Below are 27,987 nucleotides of genomic sequence, written 5' to 3' on the forward strand. Positions count from 1 at the left end.
AAAGACAAACTGTAAGGCAGTCATTGGGCTGACCCCGATCTTCTTTGAATCTTCCAAAAGAGAAGGAAGAAGTGGGAAGTTATCCGACGCTGAAACTTTTCAACTTTTCAACTTTTCACTCGTGGGTTAATCTGGAAAGCAAACATTTTCTTGAGAAATGTTCAACAATAAAGACAGGTATTTTGAATTATGAATAAGGTGCTAGAGTGCACACAACAAAAAAGAAAAGAAAAAATACTCAAAAAATAAATCCTGCAACAAAGGTCTAGGCTAAGCCCTGGATGTCCTCAAATCCTGGAAACACGACTGATCTCGCTCACGTTAATTGTCTGTCTTTCATTGATCCACTTCACAGCCCTGCACCTCCAGCACTCAGTAATTGGAATCACAACAGAATGTGACTAATGCACAGAGTAACGTTAGCAGAGCTCAAATCACAGATATGGACTCACAGCACCAGTCCCCGCGCTGCCTAGCTCTACGGGAAGCTGTTAGCATTGAAGGGATTCATTATTTTCCGTGAACCTAAAACCAAATAAGAACACAAGTCAAAACAAACACCATAGAAATATGCCCGACATCACAAATGCTTCCTCTGACGGGGCTGGAATTCACGATTTTCAGCCCCCTCACTCCCCTGTCATCCATCATAAAGTGCTGGCAATGGAGGCCTAAAGCCGTCAGTTTCCCTCATTTCATATTACGATCGCAGGGATTGAGTTCAGTCTTCAGCTCTGCACAGCGACCGAAGCCGAGCAGAGAAGGACAAAGTACATTTCTAGAGACATAAAGGTTCTTTAAGACGGCCATAATATTGCAATTGTGCCAAATCAATACATACTCTAGTGTTACCTACAGTGTGTATCAGTTTCTTGTTATTTTACAGATGAATGGTAAATGTATCTTCCCCTAATAAATCAAGATGTTCTCTCGAGATTTAAGAATAAAGATGTTTCTTTTCTAGTCCATTTAGATTTATACCAATATTCGTCTCAATTTGCTGGCAATAAATTTGACAGCATGTCAACAGTTTTCATAAACTTTTTCCAAGTAGAAAGATTCTAAATGTTTCACTGTAAAAGCTGTAGCCATGAAAGTGCAAAAGCTTGTCCTCGTTTTCCAACCCACCTTGAGTAAAGTTATTGCAGAGTTTATTCGTGAACGCCATCTTGATCAAGGTTTACGGTCATGCACATCAAAGATTGTGCGCGCATAGTCGCACATTTGACAAGTCAGAAAAGACCAATAACGGTGAGCGTTCATGTTCATAGGAATCACCATTTCGATCCTTCTTTTGACTCCTGCTCGTCCTCACTCAAGCCTCTGCCACAGGCCGCTGTCATAACCATAATGACACAGTCATCTTTAATTTAAATGCAAATGTTGCACATCAAAGATGGCCGGCGTGTCGTGGCTCGGTTAGTTGTGAACGCCGAGCACTTGCTTTTCCACACCTCTGGGCATCAAGACGTCTCACCCCCCCCCAACACAATAGTAGATATTGTGTAGTCGACTTATTTATGGATCAACGCTTTTCCCTTTCAGCCCACGGGGCAGAGCTCCGCCACGGTCTAATGAGGCGGGAGACGACCAGAAATCAATAGCAGTCCCAGCGCGATGCAATGAGAGCGGCCCAACACAGGACTCCAGTAATTAAACATATTTCGCCACTCGTAACGGCCGGCTGGTTGAAGGTTGGAGAGCAGGAGAGTGGTTTTGCAGAGTTTGTCCAAATTTCGGTGAATTCAATTATTTTTTTCTTCCTCCTACTTTCTGCCAGCCGCAAGGTGCTTTCAGTCCGAAGGGTAATAATGTTTTCTGGCCTTGTTACTTATAATGCATAGAGAGGCCTGGGGTTGACTATTTTGGCCCAATGTAAATGTTTGATGGAAGGCAAATGTTGGTGTTTTTGAACTGTATTTACATTGACAAATTCTACATGGACATCCTACAAGGCCACGTAGGACACATCCTACGTGGCGCTCACCAATCTACAGGTGATAGTAGTGCAAAGTGGGAGTTTGTTTTTGCATTCTGGCATTTGAAAGATGTCCTTCAACGATTACCTCGGTGTTCTTCTACAGAGCAGCACAGTGTTGCTCGATGGCGTGATACGATAGGTCATTATTGTTGTTATAGCTGTCAGTCTCATTTTTTTTCTTTTTCTCCACAAAGTTGTGATTTCTTGCGGTCAGCGTGTGATATAATCAGAGGCTTTGAATGCAGTCAGCCATAGTTGAGTTTTATAGGAAAAAGAGGCTGGTAAGATGGTGTAAGTACCAAACGTAACAAATTCTCCATTGTTGCGACGGGGAATGCTTTCAAAGTGCTTTCACTTCATCTTATGTGGAAAATAAGTTAATGAGAGCACTGTGATCCAAAACAATGATTTTAAAGTTACTACAAAGAGTCTCAGTTTAATACAATTGTCGCTATATGACCTCTAGAAGTAAATGAGACCATACAGCAAGAAGATTGGCTATTTCTATATACAGTAGTTATTCTTGTCCTCAGATCAGGATTATCCACGACATCCGGCGAAACAATGAAGACACACTACCAGTTTCATGTGCCATCCACAAAATGACACAAAATGAAAACTCATTCAGAAATCCTTCCTCTCCAAAAACACATCATTAGAAATAGCTAAAAAAAAAAAAGACATAAAAGGCTACATGTATTTCTGACAATTTTAATGTTTGGCATACAGACTAATTTGATATTTTTCTTGCTTTCTCTCAAATCGTTTATTTATACTATCGGGGAGATTACTCACCTTCTGTGAAGTTGTGAAATAAATGGCAGAATTATGGCGATGAAAGCCCCACAAAAGCAATATCCAGACTCGTTGCCTGAGGCTTTGTGGCTTTTTATTGCCGCATATCGCTGACGGCCAACTCGGACAAGCTGCTGCTTTTGGGCCATAATTGAAGTTGATATTAAAAGACAGGAGCGATGCGTAAGTCATAAGAGGAGCACGGGGCGGGGTGGGGGGGGGGTCATCCCGGCCAAACGACACACCGGCGTCACTGCAGTCACCTTCCCTGTATACTTGACAAACGGCCTCCGCGGGGGAACAAAACAGATACATAAACCACTGCCCTTCACACGAGCCCTTGGGTTCAGTGATTTTATGTTACGGCATTGTCACCCTTTAAGATGCCTTGGAAGGAGGAAGTGAAATAACACCAACCTCCAAGCCGCTTGTAGGCCACGTGAAGGGTGACCGCTGCATTACTGGGGGGGGGAAAAAAAAAAAACACCTGCCGGGCACATTTTTTTAGCAGCATCGTTGTTTTTTTTGTCTGGCCGCGCTAATTTCAGCCTGCCCGGTGATGATGACATGGTTTAAATTTAGAAAAGGCTCACTTTGTACACATGAGCCAGGGAGAAAATATCTTTGCACAGCCCGTCTTGCACCGCGTGACATGGGCACTGTCTATTTCCAGGATCATGCTGCAGGGTTCGTGGGGCTGCCTCCCTGTAATCTTTCATAGTGGACTACTAATGTCACTGGCATCCTGCTCCGGAAGCACAACTCCCGAAGCACGAGTGTTTGCACAAAATATGCACCGCACAAATGTTTTGTCTATGAGGTAATTACATCTTTAAAAGTTATTTTTCTGAAAGGAGTAACACAATCCAGTGGAAGTGCTTTCAGACGGCCTGATACATTCTTAAAAAAAAACTTGATTTGCCATCGAACTTTCTTTTTCTTTTTTTTTTTTGCAAATCCGCTTATCTGCTTAAGCTGGTTTTTTAAATGTGATAAAACCCACATTTCTAGAGATGCTGCAGCGTCTCTGACTGGCCGCTTTAATCACATTTCCATTTGTGCTTTATGTCACTTGGCAGCACTTAACGTCGACATCAAGTCAGATGTGGGCAGATGTTGGCGAGACGCGACTTCGTCGTCAAACTCGTTGTTTCTGGGAGGACTAATCCTTAAAGATCTCAGAAGCCTGATAGTTTCATTATACAAACTATGCAAGCTTTATACTTTACAATGTCATCACAGAAACCCTGATGAAGTGCTTGTGATTGTGTTGTTTTCTTTTGATTGGAAACTTCTGCAAGTTTCACTGACGTAATTTAACAGCACTCACAAATAAATGTCAAAGTCGAAGTGTTCTGAATTGTTTAGTGCATTTAAAATGGTAATTCTGTCCGTGAGGGAAACTCTCAGCAGCAGACCGGTGAGATATGAAACATGACACTGTCCTTGTACTGAAGTCTAAAATAAACTTGTGAACATGTAGAGGCGACTTCACAAAAAGATTGTGCTGCTGTCGCGGCGCTTACCTTGCAATTAGACCAAAATAAACTGTAATTCTCAAAGCACCCGCAGAGGAATATAGCTTTGATGTAGCTTGATACCCTTTAGTTGTCTGTTTAGATCCATTGTTGTGAATGCGATGTCTCAGGAACATCCGCAGGGAATTTGTTCAATTTTGGCCTATTTGGAAAATATACTTAAATTATTACATTTTCACACAAATATTAAAAACAAAAAAAATGATAAAGGGATGATATATACAGACATGGAACGTGAGCGGTTAGGGGAGGTGTACAACTTATGGCAGTATTTCTCGTCTTCTTGTTCCTTCACAATTTTGCATCATTTACATTTAAGTGTGAGTTGTTTTGACCTGTAAGCCCTTTAGTGCACTTTAAAAGAGGACATCTTGTGGCTCAGTGATTAGCATGCCCGTCTTTCAATTAGAGGCTCGGTGGTTCAATCCCCGGCTTCGCTAGTTCCTGTCGTTGTGTCCTTGAGCAAGACACTTAACCCCTAATTGCTCCCCGTTGCTGTGTCTACCGTGTAGCAAGTCGCTTTGGATAAAAGCGTCAGCTAAATGACATAATAATGTAAAAGAGGACATCTTCTGTCAAGCAATTCAACTTTTGAAAAAAAAATACTATATTCAAATGGTTTTATATAAGAAAGGGAAAGTTTTTTTTTTACTAAGTAAGTTGTATAAGCAGTGACTTGCTTAAAACCAGAAATCAATCAAATTTACACAAACAAATCTACAGCACTTTACTCTTTTCGTCTGCTCTGTGAAGTTCCTCACAGTCTGAACAAATAGTCTCTCCGTCACTTCGATGGAAGAGGAAAGACAAAAAAACAGCATTCATCTCAGAGAGAGATGATGTGCTGTGATCTGTGCTCTTGGCAGCACGAGACATCTGTCATTGTCTCCGGGCTGTCCATATGAAATTATTTTATTTTTTGGGACATTAAAAAGCAGCCCGTAATGTGTATCTTAAAAACGTTCAGAGCGCTGAGTGGTCATTCATGTTCACGTATTATTCATGGCTCCTGCAGTCTTCCTTACATGGGTCATAAGAAGGCCTTTTTTTGTGTCCATCTCCCCCCAGCTCTGGCAACGTTCCCCCCCCTCTCACACACACACACACACACACACACACACACACACACACACTCACACTCCATACCTGCCATGTGAAATTGTAGATCTCGCAGAGTTAATGCAGCACCATGAATTATTAATTGTAATAAGCGAGCTTCCAGGCTCTGTGTTTTATTGCGTCCTCCTTCACTGCTCTGTGACATTACAGAAATGGCAAATGTGTCTGAGACGGACGGGGCCCATTAATAACAGAGCTGAGCTTTTGTTTCCTCCAGACCTCTCTCGCCGTCGGTGAGACTTTCGACGTCTGGCCGCGTGCGATCTGCAGCGCTTTAATGGACGCCCCTCCGACCCCTGCATTACAGTCTGATGAAGTGTTTATTTAAGGGCAACAAGAGTGTTTTTTTTAAGAGCGCAAAGGCTGTTTGTGTTTGTGGAGTGTGTGTAGTTCCAACCAGAGCAAAAAATGTGCAACGCTTGATGTCTTTAAATGGGATGCTGCTTCTCCTCCACCACGGCTCTTAGTGTCTTTTTTAAAATGTGCATTATCGTCTTTGTCCAATCTGTTGTCATTTCCAGCTCTTAGGCACCCTTTACTGCGCGTATTAGACTGAAGTAGCAGAGTAGCAGTAGTGTTGGACATAAGGGTCAAACAAACACAGGTCCTTTGGAGAAAACTAAATGTTAACATTGACCTCTTGTCCTGTACTGTTTTTAGACCAGTTACGTAACAAGCAAACTTATTTTAAGTAGCAAACAGTTGTTTTAACACCAATCCACGATCTATTACTGTGCCAAATACACGCTATGCATGTAGAGCTGCCATAGTGGGGTGGCTAGCATTGTCACCTCACAGCAAGAGGGGCCCGGTCCTTCTGTGTGGAGTTTGCATGTTCTCCCCGTGGCAGCGTGGATTCCCGCCGTGTTCTCTCTGCGTTCTCCAGCTTCCTCCCACAGTCCAACGACATGCAGCTCAGGTAAATTAGAGCCATAGGTGTGAATGAGAGCATAAATAGTTGTCTGTCCAGGATGAACCCTGTCAAATAATAGCTATAAGTGTTTATTGTGTATTCTCACATTAGCATAGTCTAGTAAATGTCTGCTATTGTGACAGACTTTTTTCCTACTGATTCTTATTGCCACCATGCTTTCTCATGAGAGATTTGAATTAGGAGGGGGCCGACACCTCGTGTCCCGGCTAACTAGGGATCAGAGCACAGGCCCCTGAAACAGCAAACTCTGTGATTTACAATCCCCTTTTGCAAAATGAGTCTCCTAAATATAATCCTTAATTTACTCCTTTTTTTTTTTTTAAGTATAACGTTTTGACCAGAGGAATAGAGAACAGCACTCATATACTCTTCATTAAGACGATGTAGAACTATTTTCAAAAACACATGGACCTGCTCCAGGGTCAGGTAAACAGTGCAGCCAGCGAGTAACTCCGGGTCCCTCTGCAGCTACACAAACAGTGTGGATGAATGAATATTTCATTCTGTCTTGAGTGGCATTGCAAGAAAAAGCAAAGCACAGGTGTATCTATATTTGGATGCGATATTAATAAAGAATCTGTATTTGAAGTTGATAGTAAACTGGCTTGTAGTAGACAGGCTTTTGTTGAATACAGAATTTGGCCTTTTATTTAATTTCCTGTGCATGGATTACGTAGTTTGTAGGTGTTAATGAATTGGAGACCGCAGAGACAAATAGGAGACCGCGGTTCGTTTCCCATGTGGAATGAGATGTTGATGTCGAGGGTTTTTTCCTGTTCCTCAGACTACTCCTGTTTTAATGGGGAGACACACACACACACAAAAGCCCCCCAGCTCAGGCTGCTTACACCTCATCCCGGCACCTGTTCCCTGAACCACACCCTCGTTCTGTTCCTAACCCCCGCCGCCACGGTGTCTACGCTGTTGTTTTTATTATAGAATTAATATTGTTCCTTCTGATCGTGGCTTGTGCTCTTGTGTGTGCAGTGTTTTAGTGCCGCAGTTTTGTTGGATTGTTTTGTCATGTTTTGCTATAACTAAACGTGGCTGGTTGTTGATGAGGACTACGTGCATTGTCTGTTTATGACGCAGCATCCCGTCATGCGCGTATTTACATCAGACATCAGACAGCACAGAAGGCCCAGGTAGAAAAGAAAAACGGCTTACCACTGGCACAAAGTTGACAGTGGGTTTTTTAGAAGTGCGGGGTTAATCTATGTGTTTGTCATCTCTCTGCAATTCTGACGAGTTTCTTCTTCGACCTGTTTCCATCAAAAGTAAACAGTAGCAAGAATATCCCATTCAATGCCAACTTTCTTTTTATATTTGACAATTTGTATTCCAGATGTTGCTGACACATTTTGGTCTTCCTACTATGGAAGCGTTCTTTTCAAACGGCACTGTAATAAAGTTTATTATAGATCGAACAGAAGGGACATGCACTAGATTCTGCCTTGATGTGGCGGGGACGTCAATGCTAATTTGGGGATCAGCATCTTTTTCCTCTGCGATCGTCCCTTTCCATTCTCTGGGAAGGATTCCCACACAGGGTGGATCACATCTGGATGTGGATTCAAATAAGCAGAGGAAAGCCACTCACAGTCAGAATGTGCATGTGTGTGCACTCTGCCAGTTCCCACTCTGCGACAGCAAGTAGAAAATTGATCACGGAGTGGCACTTGAAGGGATGAATACAACACGAGGGTGTTTGGGGAACAACACAAACACACAGGGGACCAAAACAGCATTGTGTTGCTCGGGGGAGGCAGTTCATCTGTCAGCTCTCAGAGATGTCCCTGAAAGATAAGGTGACATGAGGTGAAAAGTGGCTTGCGTAGGAGCTGCAATGTAAAGGTAGTCAAAAAATACTTTTATTCAAAGACTCCACAGGATCCCACTTCAGTGCTGTAAGAGCAGAGGTGGCAGCAGCGCTCAGGGAGCCAGTCAACTGTTGCCAGTCACGGCCGATTTCCTCTTCACATGTCCAATTCACTGTGTTTCCCTCCCAAGCATCAGCCAGGCACCACTGAAGTATAAACGGACATGTCCAGATGTCCAAAGACCTTTCAGTCTAGAAGAAGGGCAACACCAAAACCTAGGGCAATAAACAGATGTGTTCAAAAGAACAATATTTTGTTCTTAGGAATGATGTATTGATGGTGTCATATGGAACAATAGCCCCTAAAATAGCCCCTTCCCCTGTAATAAAGCCACGCTCCTATCCATCACCTATTCTCAGACACACTTGTTGGAGGTTCCATTGTTCCCACCATTGAGTTCCTATTTCTAGGACCATCTGTACACAAGACTATGAATGTGATCAACGCTTGTTAAGAGCTCAGCCGCAGCGGTTCAGATTCACACCCCAGGGAAGTATTCCCCCGGATACAGGCCCGTAACACAGAGGTCACTGATTTGATTGCTGCAACGTCTATCAGCAACCGTGTGTTCAGTCCACAGGGTCCTCAAGCGAGACGCCGCACCGCTCCCCGCTTACTTCCCCTGTACGTCTCTCTGGATCAGCGTGAGCTGCATTGTAAAGGCAATTCAAAGGTGCGCTGATCAGCTGTGGCAATCTGTAACTGACATGAGACAATGATGCGACTTGACAGATTGTGATGAAGATGGAGTAGTTCTGGTCCGGATAATCATGCGGCCAATGTTCATCTCCGTATCCACATGATTAACTGAGGTGTGGATGTATTCTTTCCCATCAGGCAGACACTGGATATGGAATATGAACATGGCATCGAACCTGGTAGATGTGTTGAGTACGATCTGCATCATTGGAACAGTGGAGCAGAAAGAGTCAACAGACCAGATCTTACCCCATGTCACATGATTCTAAAAGGATTGTTCCCCACCAGTCTGAAAAAGGGTTAATGAAACCCAGAGCGCCGCTTGCCACCAGCCTGATGGAGAAATTGTGAAATTTTATACACCTTTTATGGGCAAATGAAGCAGGGGGCTTGTCAGAGAGAATCACAAGGTGCTTGATGGCTGGAAACGCTGCGTGGCTAATTAGCTCGACGCATATGGCGACTCCCACCACGGGGCTGCTTGTGCACCTAGAGGTCCCTCCCCCATCCATCTTCTCCAATCCCTAGGACGTTCGCACAGGCTGTCAATACCCCGCTATCCGCGTCAGTGTCACTTACAGTTGAGCACAGCGTGCGGATTCTCCTCTGCTCTCGATACGTTATTATTTTCCAAAAGACATGCATGGGAAATATCCACGGCCGCGTCGTTGATTGGAACTGAGCGGGGGGGAAAGGATGGGCCCAAAGTTGTCGCATCAAAGAGGATCTGATCAAAGGTCAAACCTGGTGAACGACCAAGCGTTGTTCAGTTGGGGAAAGATGTCTTGGCAAACCCTGCAGTGTTTTCATGACTCAGAGTCTCATCGCTTGCACATTACTCAGCTCTAACCTCTGCCTGCCACCTTCCTCCCTCTGCACCTCCCCCCTCAGGGCCTCTGCTAGTCCAGCTGTGAAATGAGATGACATGGGTTTTTTTTTCCTTGTGTGGACGGGCTGTCTCTGCTTCAGCCTTGAAGGGATGATGGTGTTGTTTACCCTGTTGTGTGTATGCATATGCATAATTTGCTGATAAGAGAAAGAAAAAAACCTGGTCTTCTTATTACTTTTATCAGTGGGAGCCAAATAAAAGCACCCAGCCTGGTCGTCTATCTCCCGTTGGATCTTGGGAAAGAGGCGGTTGCTGTTCCGCAAGACGATCAGGTGTTGGTGTGCCGACTGAGACAGATTTGCGCGCAGATATTTAGAGATGAGAGAGATGGATTTGGCTTATCTGCTGTCTGAGTTCTTAAAGAGGGAGCTTTACTTCAGCCGCGAGTTGTGTCTTCAGATCAATTTCAAAGGTGGAGTCTCAGACTTTTGGAAATAAGCTTGTTCACTCTCTTTCCAAGTGTCAGATGAGAGGAGGATCGATATCTATCTGTGTATTGAGGAGCCGATGAAAGACAGAATAGTCATTACGTCACTGGACCTTGAAAACGGTGCCAAGTCGGTAGTGTTCTTTATGTATTTAATTGGAATAAAGCATCTTTGAAAGCCAGCTCTCTTGATAAGCCTTGATATGCCTCTAGAAATCTGGATCTTTATGCCAGTACTTGTCACTTTATGTCAGTAAGTTTTAGGACTCCGGTAGCACACTATGGGAATGACATATTTTAGAGGTTCCTTGGCTGGAGTCAGGACGCGATTAGCTTAGTGTAGCATGAAGACTCGAAGCTGTTGGCAGCAGCTGGCATGTCTCTGTCTAGAGTTTAAAAATATACCTACCAACACTTCCAGCGTTTACTTATTCAAACCTGTCTTCTATCTGAGAGAAATGTAATAATAGCAGCTGGTGGTTTTATGGAAAGTTGCAATTTTGTGCAGTGTTTCCGAATACAGATATGGTCGGTGAACACAGGTTTTAGTAGAGATGTACAGCTACAAGCAAATTCCTTGTGACAACGAGACTCTGAGGAGAAACACACAAAGTCACAGTGCAGGTGGTGTTTGTTAAGAAATAGTTCCAGCACTTAACTTCCTCTTAAGCCGCAAATTGTTGGATTTATTCCTCTGTCCTGATGAAACAAGTTATTTATTTAAGGAATTTGTGAGATTTGGATTTTGGACATGCTGTTGCTTCCAGTTGTTATGCTAGGCTAGGCTAACAACGTTCTTACTTAAATTGTTCTATCTTGTTTTTCGTTTATCTAGAAAAAGAGGCTATTTTCCAAAATGTTGTACTGTATTTTATGATCTATTATATTGTTATGTTATTATTTATTGTTATTATTATTTCATTATTCATCATGCGCCTTATGAACTGAACATGCAATCAGATCCCACCGTCTCATTCACTTTTTCTGATTTGGTACGAAAACAAAAACTGTGGAGGAGGAAATGTTGTGCTGCTAGTTAAAGGAGATTTTATTGAATGAATGTAAAGCCTCACTGAAAACTCGCTCAGTCAATCAATCAGCAAAGCTTATGCAGTCATGGTTCTCTCGTAAGCAGTGTTTAAGGTTCAAGCCCTTTTATTATTCCGGAGCTACAGAATTGTTTCTGTACCTAGCTTGTAGAAAAGTTGTTTTGAGAGATGAATGTATGTTGATGATACATTGCATGTGTCCGGCCCATCTGACTGCAACAACTTTAGCTTTGTGGTTCGGGTTATGCCGCTGTCGTTGAGGTTGTAATTTGCGTGGTTTGTTAGATTATACAGAGTAATAATTGTATTGTTTCATACTCGTGCTCTGATCCAGCTGGATCCAGTGGCAGGACAGTGTTGATACAAGTGTAGGTTGTAACTCCAGAATGAGATTACTCCCTCAGTCTGGCACCTACCCAAGCTAATGCTTAGTGGCAGGTCACGGGTACCAGGGTTTGTCCACATGCCGGTTGGGCCATAAGTACCACCTGTCTATTGACAATAATAATCAACGTCTTCCAATCAATCAGTAGAAAACCAAGCAAGTCCAACACTCTGCCCTTTGATGGGTTATGGAAGATGACAAACCTGGGACTGTCACGGTGTTGGGTGGCTTCCTGTTTTTTTTTTGCAGTTTGTGTCTCCTGTGTCCTCTGTGTCCTCGCACTTCCTGCCCCCTGTATGCCTTGTCCCTGATTGTTCAGGCCCTACACCTGTGTTTCCTCTCTCATATATATTCTCCCCTGCCTTCCCTTGTCCCCTGCCAGATTGTCTTTGTATACCGGTATGTGTGCATCGCCTTAAAGCCTTTGTAGTATCTGTTTCCAGAATACATTTTGTTCCCCTTGTGTTTTTACTTTGACGAGTAAAGGATCCTTTGACGAGTAAAGGTCCCTATGACGAGTAAAGGTCCCTTTTCATTTTTCCCCTAACGTGCCTCTTCTCATGTTCCTCTACATCTGAGTCTCTGTTCCACCTGGCTGTGACAGGGCCTATCATTGAGTGTATCCCAGGTGCATGCTGTTCAGGAGTTCTGCAGTCCATGGCTCTGTGAAGTCCATGGCTCTGTGAAGATTTCTTGACTTAGAAGAGCAGTTAGAGTTAGCGCCTTTCTTTTTGTTTTTCTCCAAGAACCTAAAACAAAGGATAATACTTAGAACCATCTGTCAAAGGTTCCCCCCTAACACTCTGGAAGCTATACAGAGAACCCTTCTATAGTGTAATGTTTCCACCCACATGGAGGTTCTCGCCAGAACATTTCCACTTTCAAAGGGTGCTAACAAGAACCCACCCTGTAATTATTTTTTTTATTTTTTTATAAGAACCCTTTCACTTTCCAAAGATTCTGTTGAACAATCACGTTTTTTGGGGGGTAAGAGGTGGATTTTTTAACACTCATGCTTCCTTCTTTGAGCTCTTTCTTTTAAAATGTTTTTTTTTTTTGGTTAAATGGAATTCTTAATTTTTCAAAGAACCGTTGAAAAAACATTTCTTCAAAACAGTTCAAAACTGAAATTGCTTTGGAAAAAGAAGTGTTTGAAAATGTAATATTTCTTTTCCTTTCACCACTCAAAATAATACACATAAATGAGACAGACAAATCAAGGGTTTCTCTAATAGGGCCTCTTTCAAATGAAGAGCCACTTTTACAAAAAAAAAAGTAAAGCATTGTAGTCTGCAAAACATGTATCTATGTGGGTGGCAACATGTCCTGTTGAGAGTGCTTACACTACTTCACAGGGCTTATCAAAGTGGCACACAGTGTCTAAACCACATTGTGGAAGTTCAAGAAGAGTGCTGACTTCTCCTGATTGGAGTCAATCTGGCTTCCTCCGCATATTTGGAAATAGATGTTTTCGAGCTGACAAGCAAGTGTTTTGGAAGGATGCCCGTCCTCGTCGCGTCCCCTGCCTGGTATGCGGTGAGGAGAGGCAGCTGTGCTCATCATGGGGGAACAACAGCACGTCAGGGTAGTGGAAGAAAATCAGATGAACTGAAGCTACGGCGGCAAGCTGCTACGGGGAGCGCTGGGAATGGAGCGTAGGGGCGAGCGGCGGCGCTCGGAGGCCTCGGCAACGCCACCCCGCCTGTCTGTCAGTCTGCCTGCCTGCAGTGGGCCAGAACCAGACACCAAGCAGCTCCCTGCTCCACCCCTGGAGCTACAGGACACAGAGGGAAACATGGAGTCGGTTGGTTGTTAGGACACCAGTGTCTCTTCTGGTGGGGGAGTAGTTGGCTCTGCAGCTGTTAGATGCAAGCAGCTGCTCCGGAGACCTCTCCGCCCTCAGGTGTTTGTACCTGATGTGATTCAGGATTCTCCCAGAGGTGGAGAAAGCAGCCCTTGCCCATCACACACACCTCGCCAGCACCTCCCTTTTCACCACAATGCATGCTTTTAGCAAATGAATTCCGTTTTTTCTTTTCCAGAAGCTAAAAACGGGCCTTCTTACTTAGTCTCGTGGGTTGTCTTCGTGTGCAGCGATGAAGAGAAAGATGTGACACGAAGAGCACAATCACATCAGCCTCAAAATAGACAGTCGCAAGCCTCCTGGAAATAGCTGGTGAAAGAATAAAATGTGACACCCGGCTTAAGCGCAAAGTAAATGGGTTACGTTCAAAGGTCAGACGGGCTCTTCAGAGCTGCATCTCACAGACATTTATACTACTGTTCTCTATTTACTGTTGTTTATTATAAAAACAATACATTTTTGGTGGATATAAAAAACATGCAACATAACATTCTATATTTTTACAGTAAAACAGCGAAAACTGCTGTGTCCCTCTTGAAATCGGGAAATGCTGGACGTCTGGTCTGCTCGGTGTCATCCCAACACACACTGTTTCAAGTGTGTGTATGTATCTTTTGAACACCGGGCCTATTGAGGGAATGTTTGTACTCCCTTTTGGCATCATGTGCCCAAGAGCAGAGAGCAAAGAGGAGTGAAGATCCCGGTGACTGCAGAATGTTTGAAGTGATATGTGCTCAGCTGTATGTTCTCTCTCTTTATTCATCTGAACCTCTCAAAGGTGTGTGTGTGTGTGTGTGTGTGTGTGTGTGCGCGTGTGGTGTGTGTGTTTCTGAGCATTAAAACGGGAGTGAGAGCACAACACACAGAGCTTTGAGATTAAAAACAACCACAACCTTGTTCTCCTCCCGTTTGTCTCCCAGCTCAAAGTTTCTGATTGTTGTCTCGTTCGGTGTTTGAAGGTCCCGCAGCCGCCGCGAGTGAAGCCGCATCCCGCCTTCCTGAGGCCTTAACATTCACTCCATGTGTTGCATCCCTGCTGTCACACTCTGGCAATGGCTCGTTGTTCGATTCGGCAATTAACTCGCTGTGGGATTACATGAGAGGTCAGCGGCGCTCGCAGCTGCAGAGCCGACAGTGAAAACCCACGGAGCTCGTCGGGTCTGGGATTTGCAATACGCGGCTGTTTAGCGCGTGGCGGCGACTCAGAATGCTGTGACAGTCCTCATCGGGCTGTGAGGGTTTAGGATTCACACTGAGGACATGGAGAGTCAGTTGGATGCAACTTAAAAGTGCAGCACAGCACTTTTGTGTGTGTGTGTTCTCAAAGTTATATTATTTGAAGCATTTGGGCAGATTTATAGGAGCTGTACATGTCAAATGCATACATGTGCCTGTTTGTATTCCTTACAGTGACAGGGCATATATATTTAGTAATATGACACAATATGTTACAACATTTACGATGTCAAGTAACCACCTAACATTATGTTTTTATTGTTAAAGGGGGCTGTGGGTAATCAACCTCCAATTTGATCACGACTGTAAACCTAAGAAGCTGTGTGACTAAATGTTACACAGTTGAGATGCTCAGACGAAACAAAATCAAACATAGCGCTGGTTACAAATGCTGAACTCAAGGCATCGAAACAGCAGTCTGCAAACCAAAAGGGGTCATCACAAAAACAATGTCTGCTACTTATGTACAGTCTATAAATGATATGGTAAGATATTATGTTTAGAAGCGCTCCCCAGTGCCGACCAACGCTTATCTAACAGAAAAGCAGACACGCCCCCTGACATTATCAAACTCCATGGGATTTGTAATAAACTTCAAACCACTTGGGCGTCTGTGCTTTGATTTGCACCTTCAAACAACATCACCCTCCTCCATTTAACAATCCCTAGCTGTACTTTAGCGGCTGTTTTGGTGAAAGTAATGCAAAAGTAGTCGGTATTGCATTACCCTGCACAGACAGCGATATTACAAAGACAGCAATATTACAAAGTAACTCGAATAAAAGTAAATATAACAGCATATATTGGCCAGTACAGTACCTATCCACAGGAGACGGCTCCTGTAAAGTACAGTGACCAGACTGGAGACAAAGTGATCTGCAGCGACGGATGATAAATAATGGAGGTGTAATATCACAAAATGGACGCCTGGTTTAGAGGAGTGTAGGGGAGGTCAGCGGAGGGCACAGCTCTAAGCGGAGCAGCAGAATAATTCCCTTGTGCATAAGCAAAGATCAATAACAATAATAAAGCACATAGGGGTGAATTATTCATCAACCCTCTCCCTGTCTTCTGTCTCCAGCTGACTCAACTCCAGCAGTATGTATGAGCCACAGTACGCTGCAGCTGCTCTCTGTCCCCATCACACTTTGGAGAGCTTATCTACCCTAACAAAGAGCCAGATACATATACTTAACTTTGGCTTTTTAAAAATGTGATTGATGAGCGGACGACTTCATCTTCGATCGCAGACAGCCTTTGCCGTGTGCACTAGTAGTGTCAGAGGATAAGACGTGGAAAGGCTACGTGACATTTATAGTTGAGCAGTCAGGAGAGCACGCTGCCGCGGCCTAAACACTGGGGAGTTGTGCCTGTGGGCGGAGCATAGTTCTTTAGCTTGACTGTTTTCAACATGGTGAAATTGCCATTATGAGCAATACAATTAGCCTGTTTTTTTTTCACTAAAACCTGTCCCATGTACTACTTTCTGGATAAAGCAACATTTTGAGAAAATATGACAAATATGATATGGGGTATTAAAAGTACTCTATTTCCTTTGGACTGTAATTGGTTGAGTTAAAATAGAAGTATTTAAGTAAAGTAATGTAAAGTACCTACTTTACTTTTGTTAAAGGTAATGTAATGTGCCATTTTTTTTTAACAATAAGTAGTTTGTTACATTCGGTAACTTGCCAAAATTCACCACGAATAGCAATACCAGAGATGTCCTTCAATAGCTATATCTGGTAAACGTGAATACAATAATACAATGGGTCAATATTGGGAATGCTTTCATGGCTTGGGCAGCAGTATAGTGTATGTGTACAGTATGTGTGATACCTGAGACTTTTCCAACAACAGCGTCTTCAGTAGCACAAGGAACTAACCGATCAGGAGGGACTCTAATGAGAGCTCAGCTGCGGTTGCCTATTTTTACCAGTGCCCCTCATGTACCCCTCTGAAAAGGAAAACAGAGCAGTGCAGATTAATGGCACAGCACAGCGAGTATCTTGGTAACTTTAGTTTTTTTTGCAGTGTCACTGCAATAACCACTTTTTTTTACTTCTCTCTTTTTTTCAAGCTCATATACCCCCACGTTCCAGTATTTGAAAACTAATTATAGTTGTTATCAGGGCTGTAAACAGCATCGCTTTTCTGTGTTTTTAATTACACACAAAAAGGCACGTCAGCACTCCTCTAATCGCTTCGTGTTATTTTTCTTTTTTTTTTATCAAAGTGTTTTTGCTGCACTCCTTCTCAGCCCATTAGCTCGGCGGGCTGCGAACTCTCCTGTGATTGATCGCTCGTGACACATGTCGGTCAAAACTGTGCAGTAGGGGGGAAGGCAAATTACCTGCTTTTCATTTCAGCGCCAGTTTTTTGTGTTTGTTTATTTGTTGACAGAAAGACGGTGGTTGGGTAATCTGAGATGCGAAAAGGTAAGGGGTTGAAATGAGCAGGAAGAGCAAATCTACGGAAGAGGGTGCTCTCTGTCGTGGACGACAATTTCATTATGACGTCTGAAATTTAGACGTCAGGGCGAATTACAATTTAGTCTAAAACGGCAAACATTGGCAGTGGCCTTGTCTTTTCAATTTCAACTTTCGGAGGTACACAGTATTGCAATACATGCCAATAGATAGCGGCACATTGCTTTTGGTTTAGTAACAGGATTGACTGATTAAAAAAATATTTAAAAAGATTCTTCATCTAAAATTATGAGACTCTGAATAGCCTAATTGAGGGCAGAAGTTGGAATTGTCCCTTTAAATTTAAAACATGCAAGCAGTCAGAATGGATACTGTTAGTAATTCATAGCATGCTCTTTTTTGGGAGCTGCTTGAAGGGAGTGTGCCACAGTTGGGCCAGTAATCTTCGTACAAATTTGGATTTGATTATATAGTTTTAGTTGTAAGTTTCACAGATGGGCTGCTGAGCCAGCTGATACTGCAGCACAGCATGACACTGAATGAGAAAAATAATCTGGCTCCAAAAGATCTTGAGTCTACAAAGAAAGTAAATGTGCTGCTGTATCTTCTTACGTGCAAGATGTGTCGGCAACTGCTTGCCAGATTTGCCCAAAATGTCATGGCCCCCAGAGGATTACTCCTATTGATTTTGTTGATCTCCCTGATTTTTTCTTCCCGTGGCACCATCACGTTAATTTGTGTCCGTGGCAAGGTATCCTGAAAAATAAAAATTGAATTTCCATAAATGTGTGCTTTGAGTCAACCTCTCCCTAGAGGATGAACCCTTGTGTTTTTTACCAAGTATTTCCACTTCCGCTTTTCAAAAGAAAAATAAAAGATCTTCTTTTAATCTTTAAAGATTGCATGGTCCATTTATTTTCTCCATTTGTGTCATTACGTTGGTCAAAACAATCTCAGGTTAAAGTGACGCGGGTAAATGCAAAATACCCGTGACCCGAAGATTTGCCTCATTAAGGTCATTGGAATTTAGTCAATCATTCACATCTTTGCATTTACTTGGTATGTAATCCAGTCACATTAAAAATTCAAGTTGTGTTTGGTGTGAACACTGCTGCAGTCAAATTAGAAGTTTTTTAAAGGGACTCTGGTGCTCAAACAATACCATATGTGTATCAAGGGTGGGTCAAATGCAGAGAAGAATTTCCCCAACGGGATTAATAAAGGATTATCTTTCTTTCTTTTCTTTAAATAAATAGTCAGAAAGTCCGCAAACTAGCTCAGTAATGTCAGTTATAGTTCAATGTCTATATACAGCTTGCTAACATCAGCTGTAACTTTAGCCAGTATTATAGATCAAACGAGACCAAATAAGACTGTGGCAGCAAATCCCCTGAAGTTTTGCAATAGTTTTGTTTTTCTTACCTTAAATCAGAGGATCGGCAGTTCGATCGCGGCTCTACTAGACCATGTCAATGTGTCCATGTGGAACAATTGACGCCAATTTGCTCCCATAGCTGTGCCTACGGTGTGTGAATGTTGCCTCGATATTAGTTCAACCCCCCTGCAAAGTATATGTATGAATGAGTGTGAATGATGGCATGTAGGGTTGAAGCGCTTTGAGTGGTGGGAGGACTAGAAAAGTGTGATACAAGTACAATCCATTTACCATTTTCTTTTTGGCATATGAACTGTGCAGCTTGGTGAAACTGTACACTTTGTTCTTTAACAGCTCTCTTGCAAATCCTTCGCCCTCATGCCAGCCCCTTCTGTATTTGGAACAGGAAAACAGACTTCAAGTGCTATTTGATTTGTCTGATCACACACCCTGAGCCTGTGAACTGCATGAAACCCCCCCCCCTGGCCACACACACACACACACACACTCCCTCAGATTGTTACTGACGGCGCACTTCGATCTAAAGCAACCCCAGACAAATGATGCTTCCCTCGCTGAGGATGTCACTGCATCACACTGAGCATTTCACCATTTTGTCTTCTCTCCCTCAGCTGCTAGCCTCTGATTGTTCGATCATAACATAGCTCTTGTCTTGAAGCCCGACAAGGAGAAAATAGCAAAGTGTTTTTTAGGTCACGCTGTGTGAGAATCTACTTTATATAGACAACATAAACAACTCCCACGCCTTCTTTTCAGGGCTGATCTTATCTGGCAGGAGCAGAGATGTCATTTCTGAGACATTTTACCAGCAGATTAGATTAGAATGATGCTGCTATTTTAGAATTGACATCAATATTTATGAAGAAAGTGGAACTATTCTTTTGAGTATGTAAATTTAAATGTATCGTGTGGTTAGATTTACAAAGCCAAAGCCACTACAAGTTTTCTTAGCTTCATTAAAAAAAAGCATAGATTATAAACAGAACTGCTCCATAATTGATCATTCTGTATGGGACCCCCTCTTGTGCTCACGGCCTGGCACAGCTCCTTCAGAGGGCAAACAATTAATTTCTGTTTGCTTATGAACACGTCATGAAGAATGTGCAGCTCGTTGGTTGAAACAGAGTTGTGTCGATCTCGATCTACAATCATACACCTGTACTGAGTTATCGTTCACATCTTTTCCATCCAAACCACATCATGACGTGACTGCAGCATTAGTGAAGTGTTAATTATGGGATTATGGTGAAGTAGTGTCCGAATGAATCAAGCAAACAGAAACAGTAATCACATTAAAATAGCTATCCTGTTTCTAAGGTTTTCTTGAAAACCCTAAGCAAGTCCACTACTTTATCAGTGTGTCTTGCCACAAACAAAAAACAAACAGACTTTATTTCCATTGAAAGCAATTTAATGTATAGCTCCCACTTGATTCAGAGATACAGGCTGTAATGAAAAACATTTCTTTTTCTAAATGGGACTCCACATACACGAGGCTGGCCCCTGGCTAACTGGCTTTATTCTCCCGCTTTGTCAAACAGATGAAATTGCAATTGCTCTGCTGGTCCCCCTTCAGAAGTCACCACGAGGCAATATGAGTGAAATGTTTTCCAGTCACACTGGGGTCAAAAGCTCGCTCTACTTGTTTATGAGATTCTCCGGAGGATCTACTCTCTTGGTAATGGTAGGCAGTAGAGTGCACTCAGCCCTTTTGTAATAACGCTACGACTTCTGTATGGATCCGTTACTCCATAATGTGATTTAGCCAGTCACACCATGATAAGTGTGCAGATGCGGAAAGGGCTCAGGTATCGATCTGCGAAAAGAAAAAAACTGAAAGTCTCTTTTCTTTAATTACAATGAGGCAAACATGGCTGTGCTGCATCTTCATGAGAGGGTGTAGTGCCCTCTCTTGGATAAAGAATTTAATTCTTTCATCTTTTTTTCCCAAATGTCAAAAGGGACATAAGCATCAATATACAATGTTTAACGTTTTTTTTTAAATTCGTTCTTTCATTGGTGTCAAGGAAAACACAAGATTGCTCTCAGGTCTAGGATAGGGTCCCATAGGAAATAACAGAAGGGGATAAAAAAAAATGAGTTAAGATACCATAATTCTTCCTTTTCATACATTACAGGGGAACCGCGCCCATTTTTTTCAAATCATACATGTTATTCCTGATGGTCTAAGAGTATCAAAATCAGTTAGCATGAGCAACTCTCTCCCAATTCCAAAAACTACAGTGCCAAAGCTCAGACGTGTCCTGTCTTGAAGTATAAAGTGTGGAGCTGCTTTATTGACAATTAGGAAAGATGTTTAGAACAGCCTGGGGAATGTGTACATGTACATGTAAATATAAAACAACTTAAAAAAACCTAAATCAGTTTCATTATTTCACCATGGAGCAGCTCCACACTTTATACTTGATGACATCACAAAGACGTATACTGAGATAGTAAGTATTAATAATATGGATTGGACATCTCTAGGCCATTAAAATAACATATTGGAATTCTTAACTTAGTTGGTGTTTCCCTTTAAAAAGCTTTCTCATGTACAGTATTTCTCAGGTATTGTGATATTGTCTTATTTGGAATCGACATTTAGCAATTCTCAAATACCACAACATGAAAACTTCACTAATCAAGTCAATCACTAGTCCTCTTTTGTGCTGTGCTCTCCTGGGGGACGGCATTACTGCGGCTGATAAAAAAAAACAGGATCAATAAGATGATCAGAAAGGCTGGCTCAGTGATTGGCCTTACACCCGACTCACTCGAGGTCACTCTGGAAAAGAGATCAAGGGCCAAGTTAAAAACGATTGTTTCCTCTGAAAGCCATCCGCTCACTGTGTTTAAAGGACTCAGAAGTTCATTCAGTGAGCGATTCAATATGCCAAAGTGTTCGACCGACTGCTGAGAAGGGGCGCGTTTCCCAGATTCGATCGTTCTTAAGGACTTAAGAAGGCTCTTAAGAAGGGTTTGGCTAAGAAGGAGCGCTAAGATAGGGGTGTTTCCCAGACGCGTTCTTAACTGCCTTCTGCTGTTAAGAGTGGGTCAGACTGATCTTACATTTCCTTCTTAGTGAAAGATCTTCTTAAGCTAAGAACGACTCTGGGAAACACGTCCTTCTTTCACAGCTATAAAGCTCTTAGCGCTTAAGAACTTCTTAACGAATCTGGGAAACGCGGCCAAGGTTTTTTGTCCCGGCAGCAGTTCGATATTTTTAATGAACACCTTCAGTTGTGGTTTTTAGATTTAAATTCAGCATCTTTCTATGTCTGTTATGTGTTTTGTAATCTTGTTTCATATGCCATTTTCTGGTATGTGTTTTTTGTCTGTTGTGTACTGTGAAACTTGTCTGTTGTTGTTGGTATGAGTCTGTTGTTGTCTTTGGTGACAAATGAATGAGTTTCCCCACAGGGGATTAATAATGTTTTCTATCTATCTAATATGTCCATAGTAACTATACGTCAAATAACTATTTGTGATATGAAACCAGACTTCTTTTTGCAACCAGAGGAGTCGCCCCCTGCTGTCCAGTAAAAAGAACGCAGGTTTTACATTTGCTTCTCTCCCGTGGCCATCCTTCATACATCGCCGTGCACTCACAGCACACCTGTACATTAGATCAGATCTCGTTCTTGAATATGCAGAGATAAACTAAAGTGTAACAACAGTAGTGGGTGAATGAGCCTTCCCTCTAATAGCACTGCAGCACTTTTCAGGCGAGCGTGAGTGTTGCTTAATCACTTGTAAGACTTGATTGAGTGTGTGTTAATAAACATTAGGCTGTCTCTCTTCCCCTGGTGATTAGTGGTTTATGTACTCTGCTCTCTGCAGGCTGAAGACGCAGTCCTGAAGATTGATGGAGGGCCATGCTATTCAAACAGCAGGCATTGCTGAGACAGAAGCTCTTCGTTCTGGGCAGCCTTGCTATCGGAAGTGTCCTCTATCTCGTGGCCAGGGTTGGGACCTTGGATAGGTAAGTCATCTCAGTCTCAACACAATTCACCAATTATTAGAACAGAGTTTAGTGAATCAGAGATTCAATGCGGGCAATCCTCCACTTCATTGAGTTGTTTAAATGTGCTCAGTCGCACAACAAGTTCAGATCTCGACAACTTCATTGATTCACTGAAGAGCAATTAATTTGAAGCTTACTAAGTCCAAACCAGGCGGCAAAGTGAAGCCAATGCAGAAGGGCCTTAAATTCAGGGGGTGTCTCCTCTGATTGCAAAAATAAGTTAGATTGTACAGAACTCTGAGAAAATGACTCCAATTCTCATTTGACTGATATTCTCAAACATTGTTTATAGTCTCAATTGCTAGTTTCCACTCTTCTTCAATCCAGCATGATGTTCATTTAGTAAATGATGGTCCTATTTAGAGTTGAATAGACCATAAAGCAGGGGAAGCTCTAGGGCCGTGGCTACCTCCCAACTAACAGGCAAGGTTACATGTAAAATGACTAAAGACACATTTTCGAACAAAAAAAGTGTTCAGGGCAAACGCCCTGAATTGAGTCTCTGAGGCAGTGCATGAATTCGTCCATTGAGTATTAAAAGTGAGTATTTAGTGCATTCACAATATATATTATGTGGATTTTGTGTGTTTGGGAAATGTCTAGACTTTTACTAGATTTGCAAGACTGATGAGGCATGAGCTTACTGGACATACACTACTTATCTGCCCCAAAATGCATTGAAGCCCTTCAGATAGTGTACCACTGTCAAGATATGACAAAGAAATTTGACTGAACTTAAAAAGTCTTTTCTTCTGACAAAAATGTAAACAAGTGATGTACATCCTGTACCGAACCATATTCAATCATGTGAGGGATTTATTGGGATCAGTGTCATTTTGTCTCTCAAGCAGCAATTTCCCTTCTGTCTTGTATCATCATTCTCTAATTTGTAAAGATAAAAATTTGGTTGAAAGAATCTTTTTGCACAGCTGGTTTTTCCCTTTTGAGAATACAATACTTTCCAGCTTCAGTAATAAAGAAACTTTTTCCTCAGGAGATGGAGACATATTTAGCAGAGAGCATATTGGATGAAACAGATGGCATGTATTTTTGTGCAATATCTCATTGGCATGGACAGTCGCATCTGAGCCGACTAAGCAGCGCCTATAGAATCTCATATTCCACATCACTGACTAAGCAAAAGGGATGTGGTTTAACCAGCACAAGAGTTCATTTGAAAGGAAGTTAATGATCGTTGTAATGAGTAAGCTGCTATGGCGTTGAGACTGAGGATGTCTTTTCTCTTTTTTTGGATCTCTCTCAGGCTACAGCCCATTTGCCCCATTGAGAGCCGACTGCCCCCTCCTGAGCCAGAGCAAATCCCTCTCCGCACCCTGCAGTTTAAGCGCGGCCTGCTCCACGAACTCCGCAAGGGCAATGCCACCAAAGAGCAAATCCGCCTGCACAACCTGGTCCAGCAGCTGCCGCGGGCCATCATCATCGGGGTGCGCAAGGGGGGCACCCGCGCCCTGCTGGAGATGCTCAACCTGCATCCGGCAGTGGTCAAGGCCTCGCAGGAGATCCACTTCTTCGACAATGACCAAAACTACGCCCGGGGCATCGACTGGTACCGGGAGAAAATGCCCTTCTCCTTCCCCCACCAGATTACCATCGAGAAGAGCCCCGCCTACTTCATCACGGAGGAAGTCCCCGAACGCATCTTCAAGATGAACTCCTCCATCAAGCTGTTGATCATCGTCCGCGAGCCCACCACCAGAGCGGTGTCCGACTACACACAGGTGCTGGAGGGCAAGGAGCGCAAAAACAAGACCTACCACAAGTTCGAGAAGCTGGCCGTGGACTCCGGCACCTGCGAGGTGAACACAAAGTACAAAGCGGTGCGGACGAGCATCTACACCAAACACTTGGAGCGCTGGCTGAAGTATTTCCCCGTTGAGCAGTTCCACATCGTGGATGGGGACCGCCTCATCACGGACCCGCTGCCGGAGCTGCAGCTCGTAGAGCGCTTCCTAAACCTGCCCTCGAGAATCAGCCAGTACAACCTGTACTTCAACGCCACCAGAGGATTTTACTGCCTGCGATTTAACATTGTCTTCAACAAGTGCCTGGCGGGCAGCAAGGGCCGCATCCATCCAGAGGTGGACACGTCGGTGGTGACTAAACTGCAGAAGTTCTTTCACCCCTTTAATCAGAAGTTCTACCAGATCACTGGTCGGACATTCAACTGGCCATGACGAGCTTTGGACTCCTCCGCTGAGGTTCCTTGGGTGCTTTTTTTTTCTTCCTTTTTTTGAAATGCCAAGCTGTGAGATCTCAAATAAAAAATATCAATAGCACTTTGAGTTGAATACAGAAATGACAGTGTGACCAAATATAAAAGGATTTGATGTGCGTTTGTTTGTACATGTGTGAAAAAAAACTAAATAGTTTGATGGTTTGACTAAAAGATTAAGTGAATTCACCTGTCGAGCATTATTCCCTATACAGAAGGGGAAAACAACAGTACTGAACTGTGTGATTAGTGAAAAGATTTTTTTTTGTTGCTCTTTTAAAGGACTATCAAATGCTGATATCCACGCTCTTAAGATAAGCTTTAAGTGTGATGCTTTTTCTCCTAATGGGACACCTCAAAAGATGACTAAATAACATAATTGTTCATTTCTTCCCCCTCATGTTGTTTATTTGACCAAATCTGCATGTGCAATCAAGATGCCATTTTAAACATCGTAGACTCTTAGTCGTCTTCTGTTGTCTGTTCATATTGGGTTCCTTCCATGTTTTCTTTTTAATTAATTCTGTGATGAATCCATCAGAAGGTGACATCTTTTCAGTCCCAACACAGCACCCAGTCTGGAGATCAGAACAGGCTCATTAGCATAGGATCTAGTAGTTCAAGCTCGACTCGAACCCGGAAAGCATTTAAGACAAAAGCTTGTGTTTTTCTAAGTATGTTGTTTCTTCCCCCTGAGAGCTCTTTTATTGGTTTGCAAAACACTTGGCATAAAAGCCATTGTGGTGAGAGAAAAAAAAATGGTTGTCATCTGATGATCGTCGCCAAACCAACTGTTTATTCTATGCTGATTAGCAAGATTGTCTGTTTCTGTGCAAATAATCATTCTGTATCATAAGTGTGTTGTTAAAAAAAAGGTTAAATTAAAAGGTGTAAACATTTGTCAGCTGATTTATTGTTCACTATTATGCTTATGTATATATACGTAGGTATCTGGAGCTCTCAAACTGTAGATTTTAAACTAATTTGTTTCTGAGCTGACAAGATCAGATTGGCATGCTATATCACCTTTAATGCTAAACGAGGCTACTTGCGCTGGGCTCCAGTTCACAGACGTGAGAGTGAGTAAAGTCATAAATTTGCCTCAAGGGGCTTTTGCAACCTGTACAGAATATGACATCCTCCATACATGCCATGTGTACGGACAAGACAAACAATAATAAAGTCCAGTATAAACAATGAGAGAAAAAGATTGAAGAACATATGTGAAGAAAATGGATCCAGGAGGACCTCAGGCAGCTTCCAGAACGAAGATCCAGATCAAACATAAGCATGAGGCAGACAGCCAGGAGAGAGCTGGATCTCAGGATGAGCATCACAGTATCAATCGTCACATCTCACTCTGAGAAAGACAGCAAACGTGCGTATCTCAAAAAGGTTGAACTGTTTGCATGTTAGGACCCTGTGGAGTTCTCTTGTAAACTAACAAAAGTTACATTTAGTCAACAACAAACACATTGCATGTATCCTGGATCTCTAACAAACAATGCTGTGGACGTTTCCTTTCTCAGAAAACTTGGTCAAGGTATGTTTTATCACAACTGCACCAATACACTGCACTGTGAAATGGAACCTTTGGGACCTTTTGGATCCTGCATGTGTGAGGCCCATGTTTTCCAGAAAAACAAAACGCCTCAAGATGAGTGGAAATACTGTCAAAATCGAGTTTTGAGACTTTTATTAGATTACTGGATGTTGTGCTTCTGAAATATAACCGGACACATAGGAAACCTGAGACAAGTAGAATTTCAGTAGATGAAACCAGTTGGTTTCTGGGACATCTGCTGACACCTAGTGCTGCGTAAAGCAGAAGCATTATAAAGTGCAGTAGATTCCTACCTCCCTTCTGTCTGAGCCACTTGGGAGGAATCAACAATTGCTTTCCACATAACCGTGGCAGGCATATTTTGTATTGAAAATTTAAATAAATGCTACTCCCATACATCCGCTAATATGTTAAATATCTTCACGCGTGGATGCAAAAAAGTAACGTAAGATGAGAATAAAGTAACGTTAATGCCGTTGTTATTAAGAAGTGAACTAACACTCATTAGCATATTGACATTGTTCTTTACTTTAGACCCGGAGAGTCAAAGTTCCATTTTTGAAAGCCACAAAGCAAAACGCGTGAATATTCCACACCCAGTGTGAACTCGGTGTTCACGCCTCGCTCTCCTGTACAGGAAAAGAGTCCTCCTGACCCTCGAAATGTATGTTGCCCCCACACCTCCCCCTTCCCAGGAGGAATCACTTCTTTCTTTTGCTCAGCAGTCCAGGTCAACGGGGACATAATTAGTCACAGTATATCTGCTGAGCTGGCGTTCATCCAGGGCGGTGCAGTGCCAGAAGGTGTCACTTTGTGCCATCGCAATGACCTGGCTTGCCATTTTTTAATCTTTTGGATGGAGTTGTTTATACACACCGAGATTCTGCAAGCTGTCATTTGTGACCATAGACCGATGACAAGTCTGTGTTTGGTGGATTTGTGATTTAGAATAGAATAAACTATCATTTGTTATATTGTGTTGAAAATCACTGGGAAACCAATTAAAATAAACACAAAATGTGCGGCTTATTGAGGAAAATTTCTGAATAGCACATGAACAGAAACTGCCGTGATGGTGCATACAATACGTCAGTGCACATGTCGCTGTGTACGAGTGTTCATGAAATTAATATGTATAAAAAAATAGATCATGTTAAAATAGAAAAAATAGGAAGTCGCCTTCTTCAATTAAACTGAGGCACTTCAGCATAAACAGGTACACAAGTTTTGGTAATATTGAGTAAGTGCATCAGAATTAATGCTAATATCAGGGACAGCAATAATTTAAGAGCAATAGCTATTAAAGGCAGCTGCTATGAAATTCATAATGATTTTATTGACAGCCATTGCCATCAAATCTTTGTTTTTCATCATTTCCACCAAGTCACACATTGGGATGTTCTCTTTTTGAGGATCAAAGAGAGAGTGATAAGAAACGTGTTTATTTATCAACCCGTAAATCAGCTTTTTTCTGCTTCGAACCATCGTGATTAGGTCTGCCTTTAAACTATAAAGCAATACAATGTCAACAGTGATATGTTA

General features: G+C 42.5%; 1 protein-coding gene across 1 annotated transcript in view; it reads left to right on the forward strand.

Annotated features, from left to right (window-relative positions):
* LOC137785651 (heparan sulfate glucosamine 3-O-sulfotransferase 5) overlaps positions 1 to 25,766 on the forward strand; it is a 62,137-nt gene extending 36,371 nt beyond the window's left edge. Inside the window, exons 3-4 of the mRNA XM_068577081.1 lie at positions 22,465 to 22,606; positions 23,913 to 25,766. Coding sequence (XP_068433182.1) covers positions 22,500 to 22,606; positions 23,913 to 24,843 — 1,038 coding nt within the window. The 5' untranslated portion in view covers positions 22,465 to 22,499 and the 3' untranslated portion in view covers positions 24,844 to 25,766. The remainder of the gene's footprint in view (positions 1 to 22,464; positions 22,607 to 23,912) is intronic.
* The last annotated feature ends 2,221 nt before the right edge of the window (positions 25,767 to 27,987 follow it).

Source organism: Clinocottus analis, unplaced genomic scaffold (assembly GCF_023055335.1).
Source record: "Clinocottus analis isolate CAN_PGR_092001 unplaced genomic scaffold, fCliAna1.0.p SCAF_15, whole genome shotgun sequence".
Lineage (NCBI taxonomy): Eukaryota > Metazoa > Chordata > Actinopteri > Perciformes > Cottidae > Clinocottus > Clinocottus analis.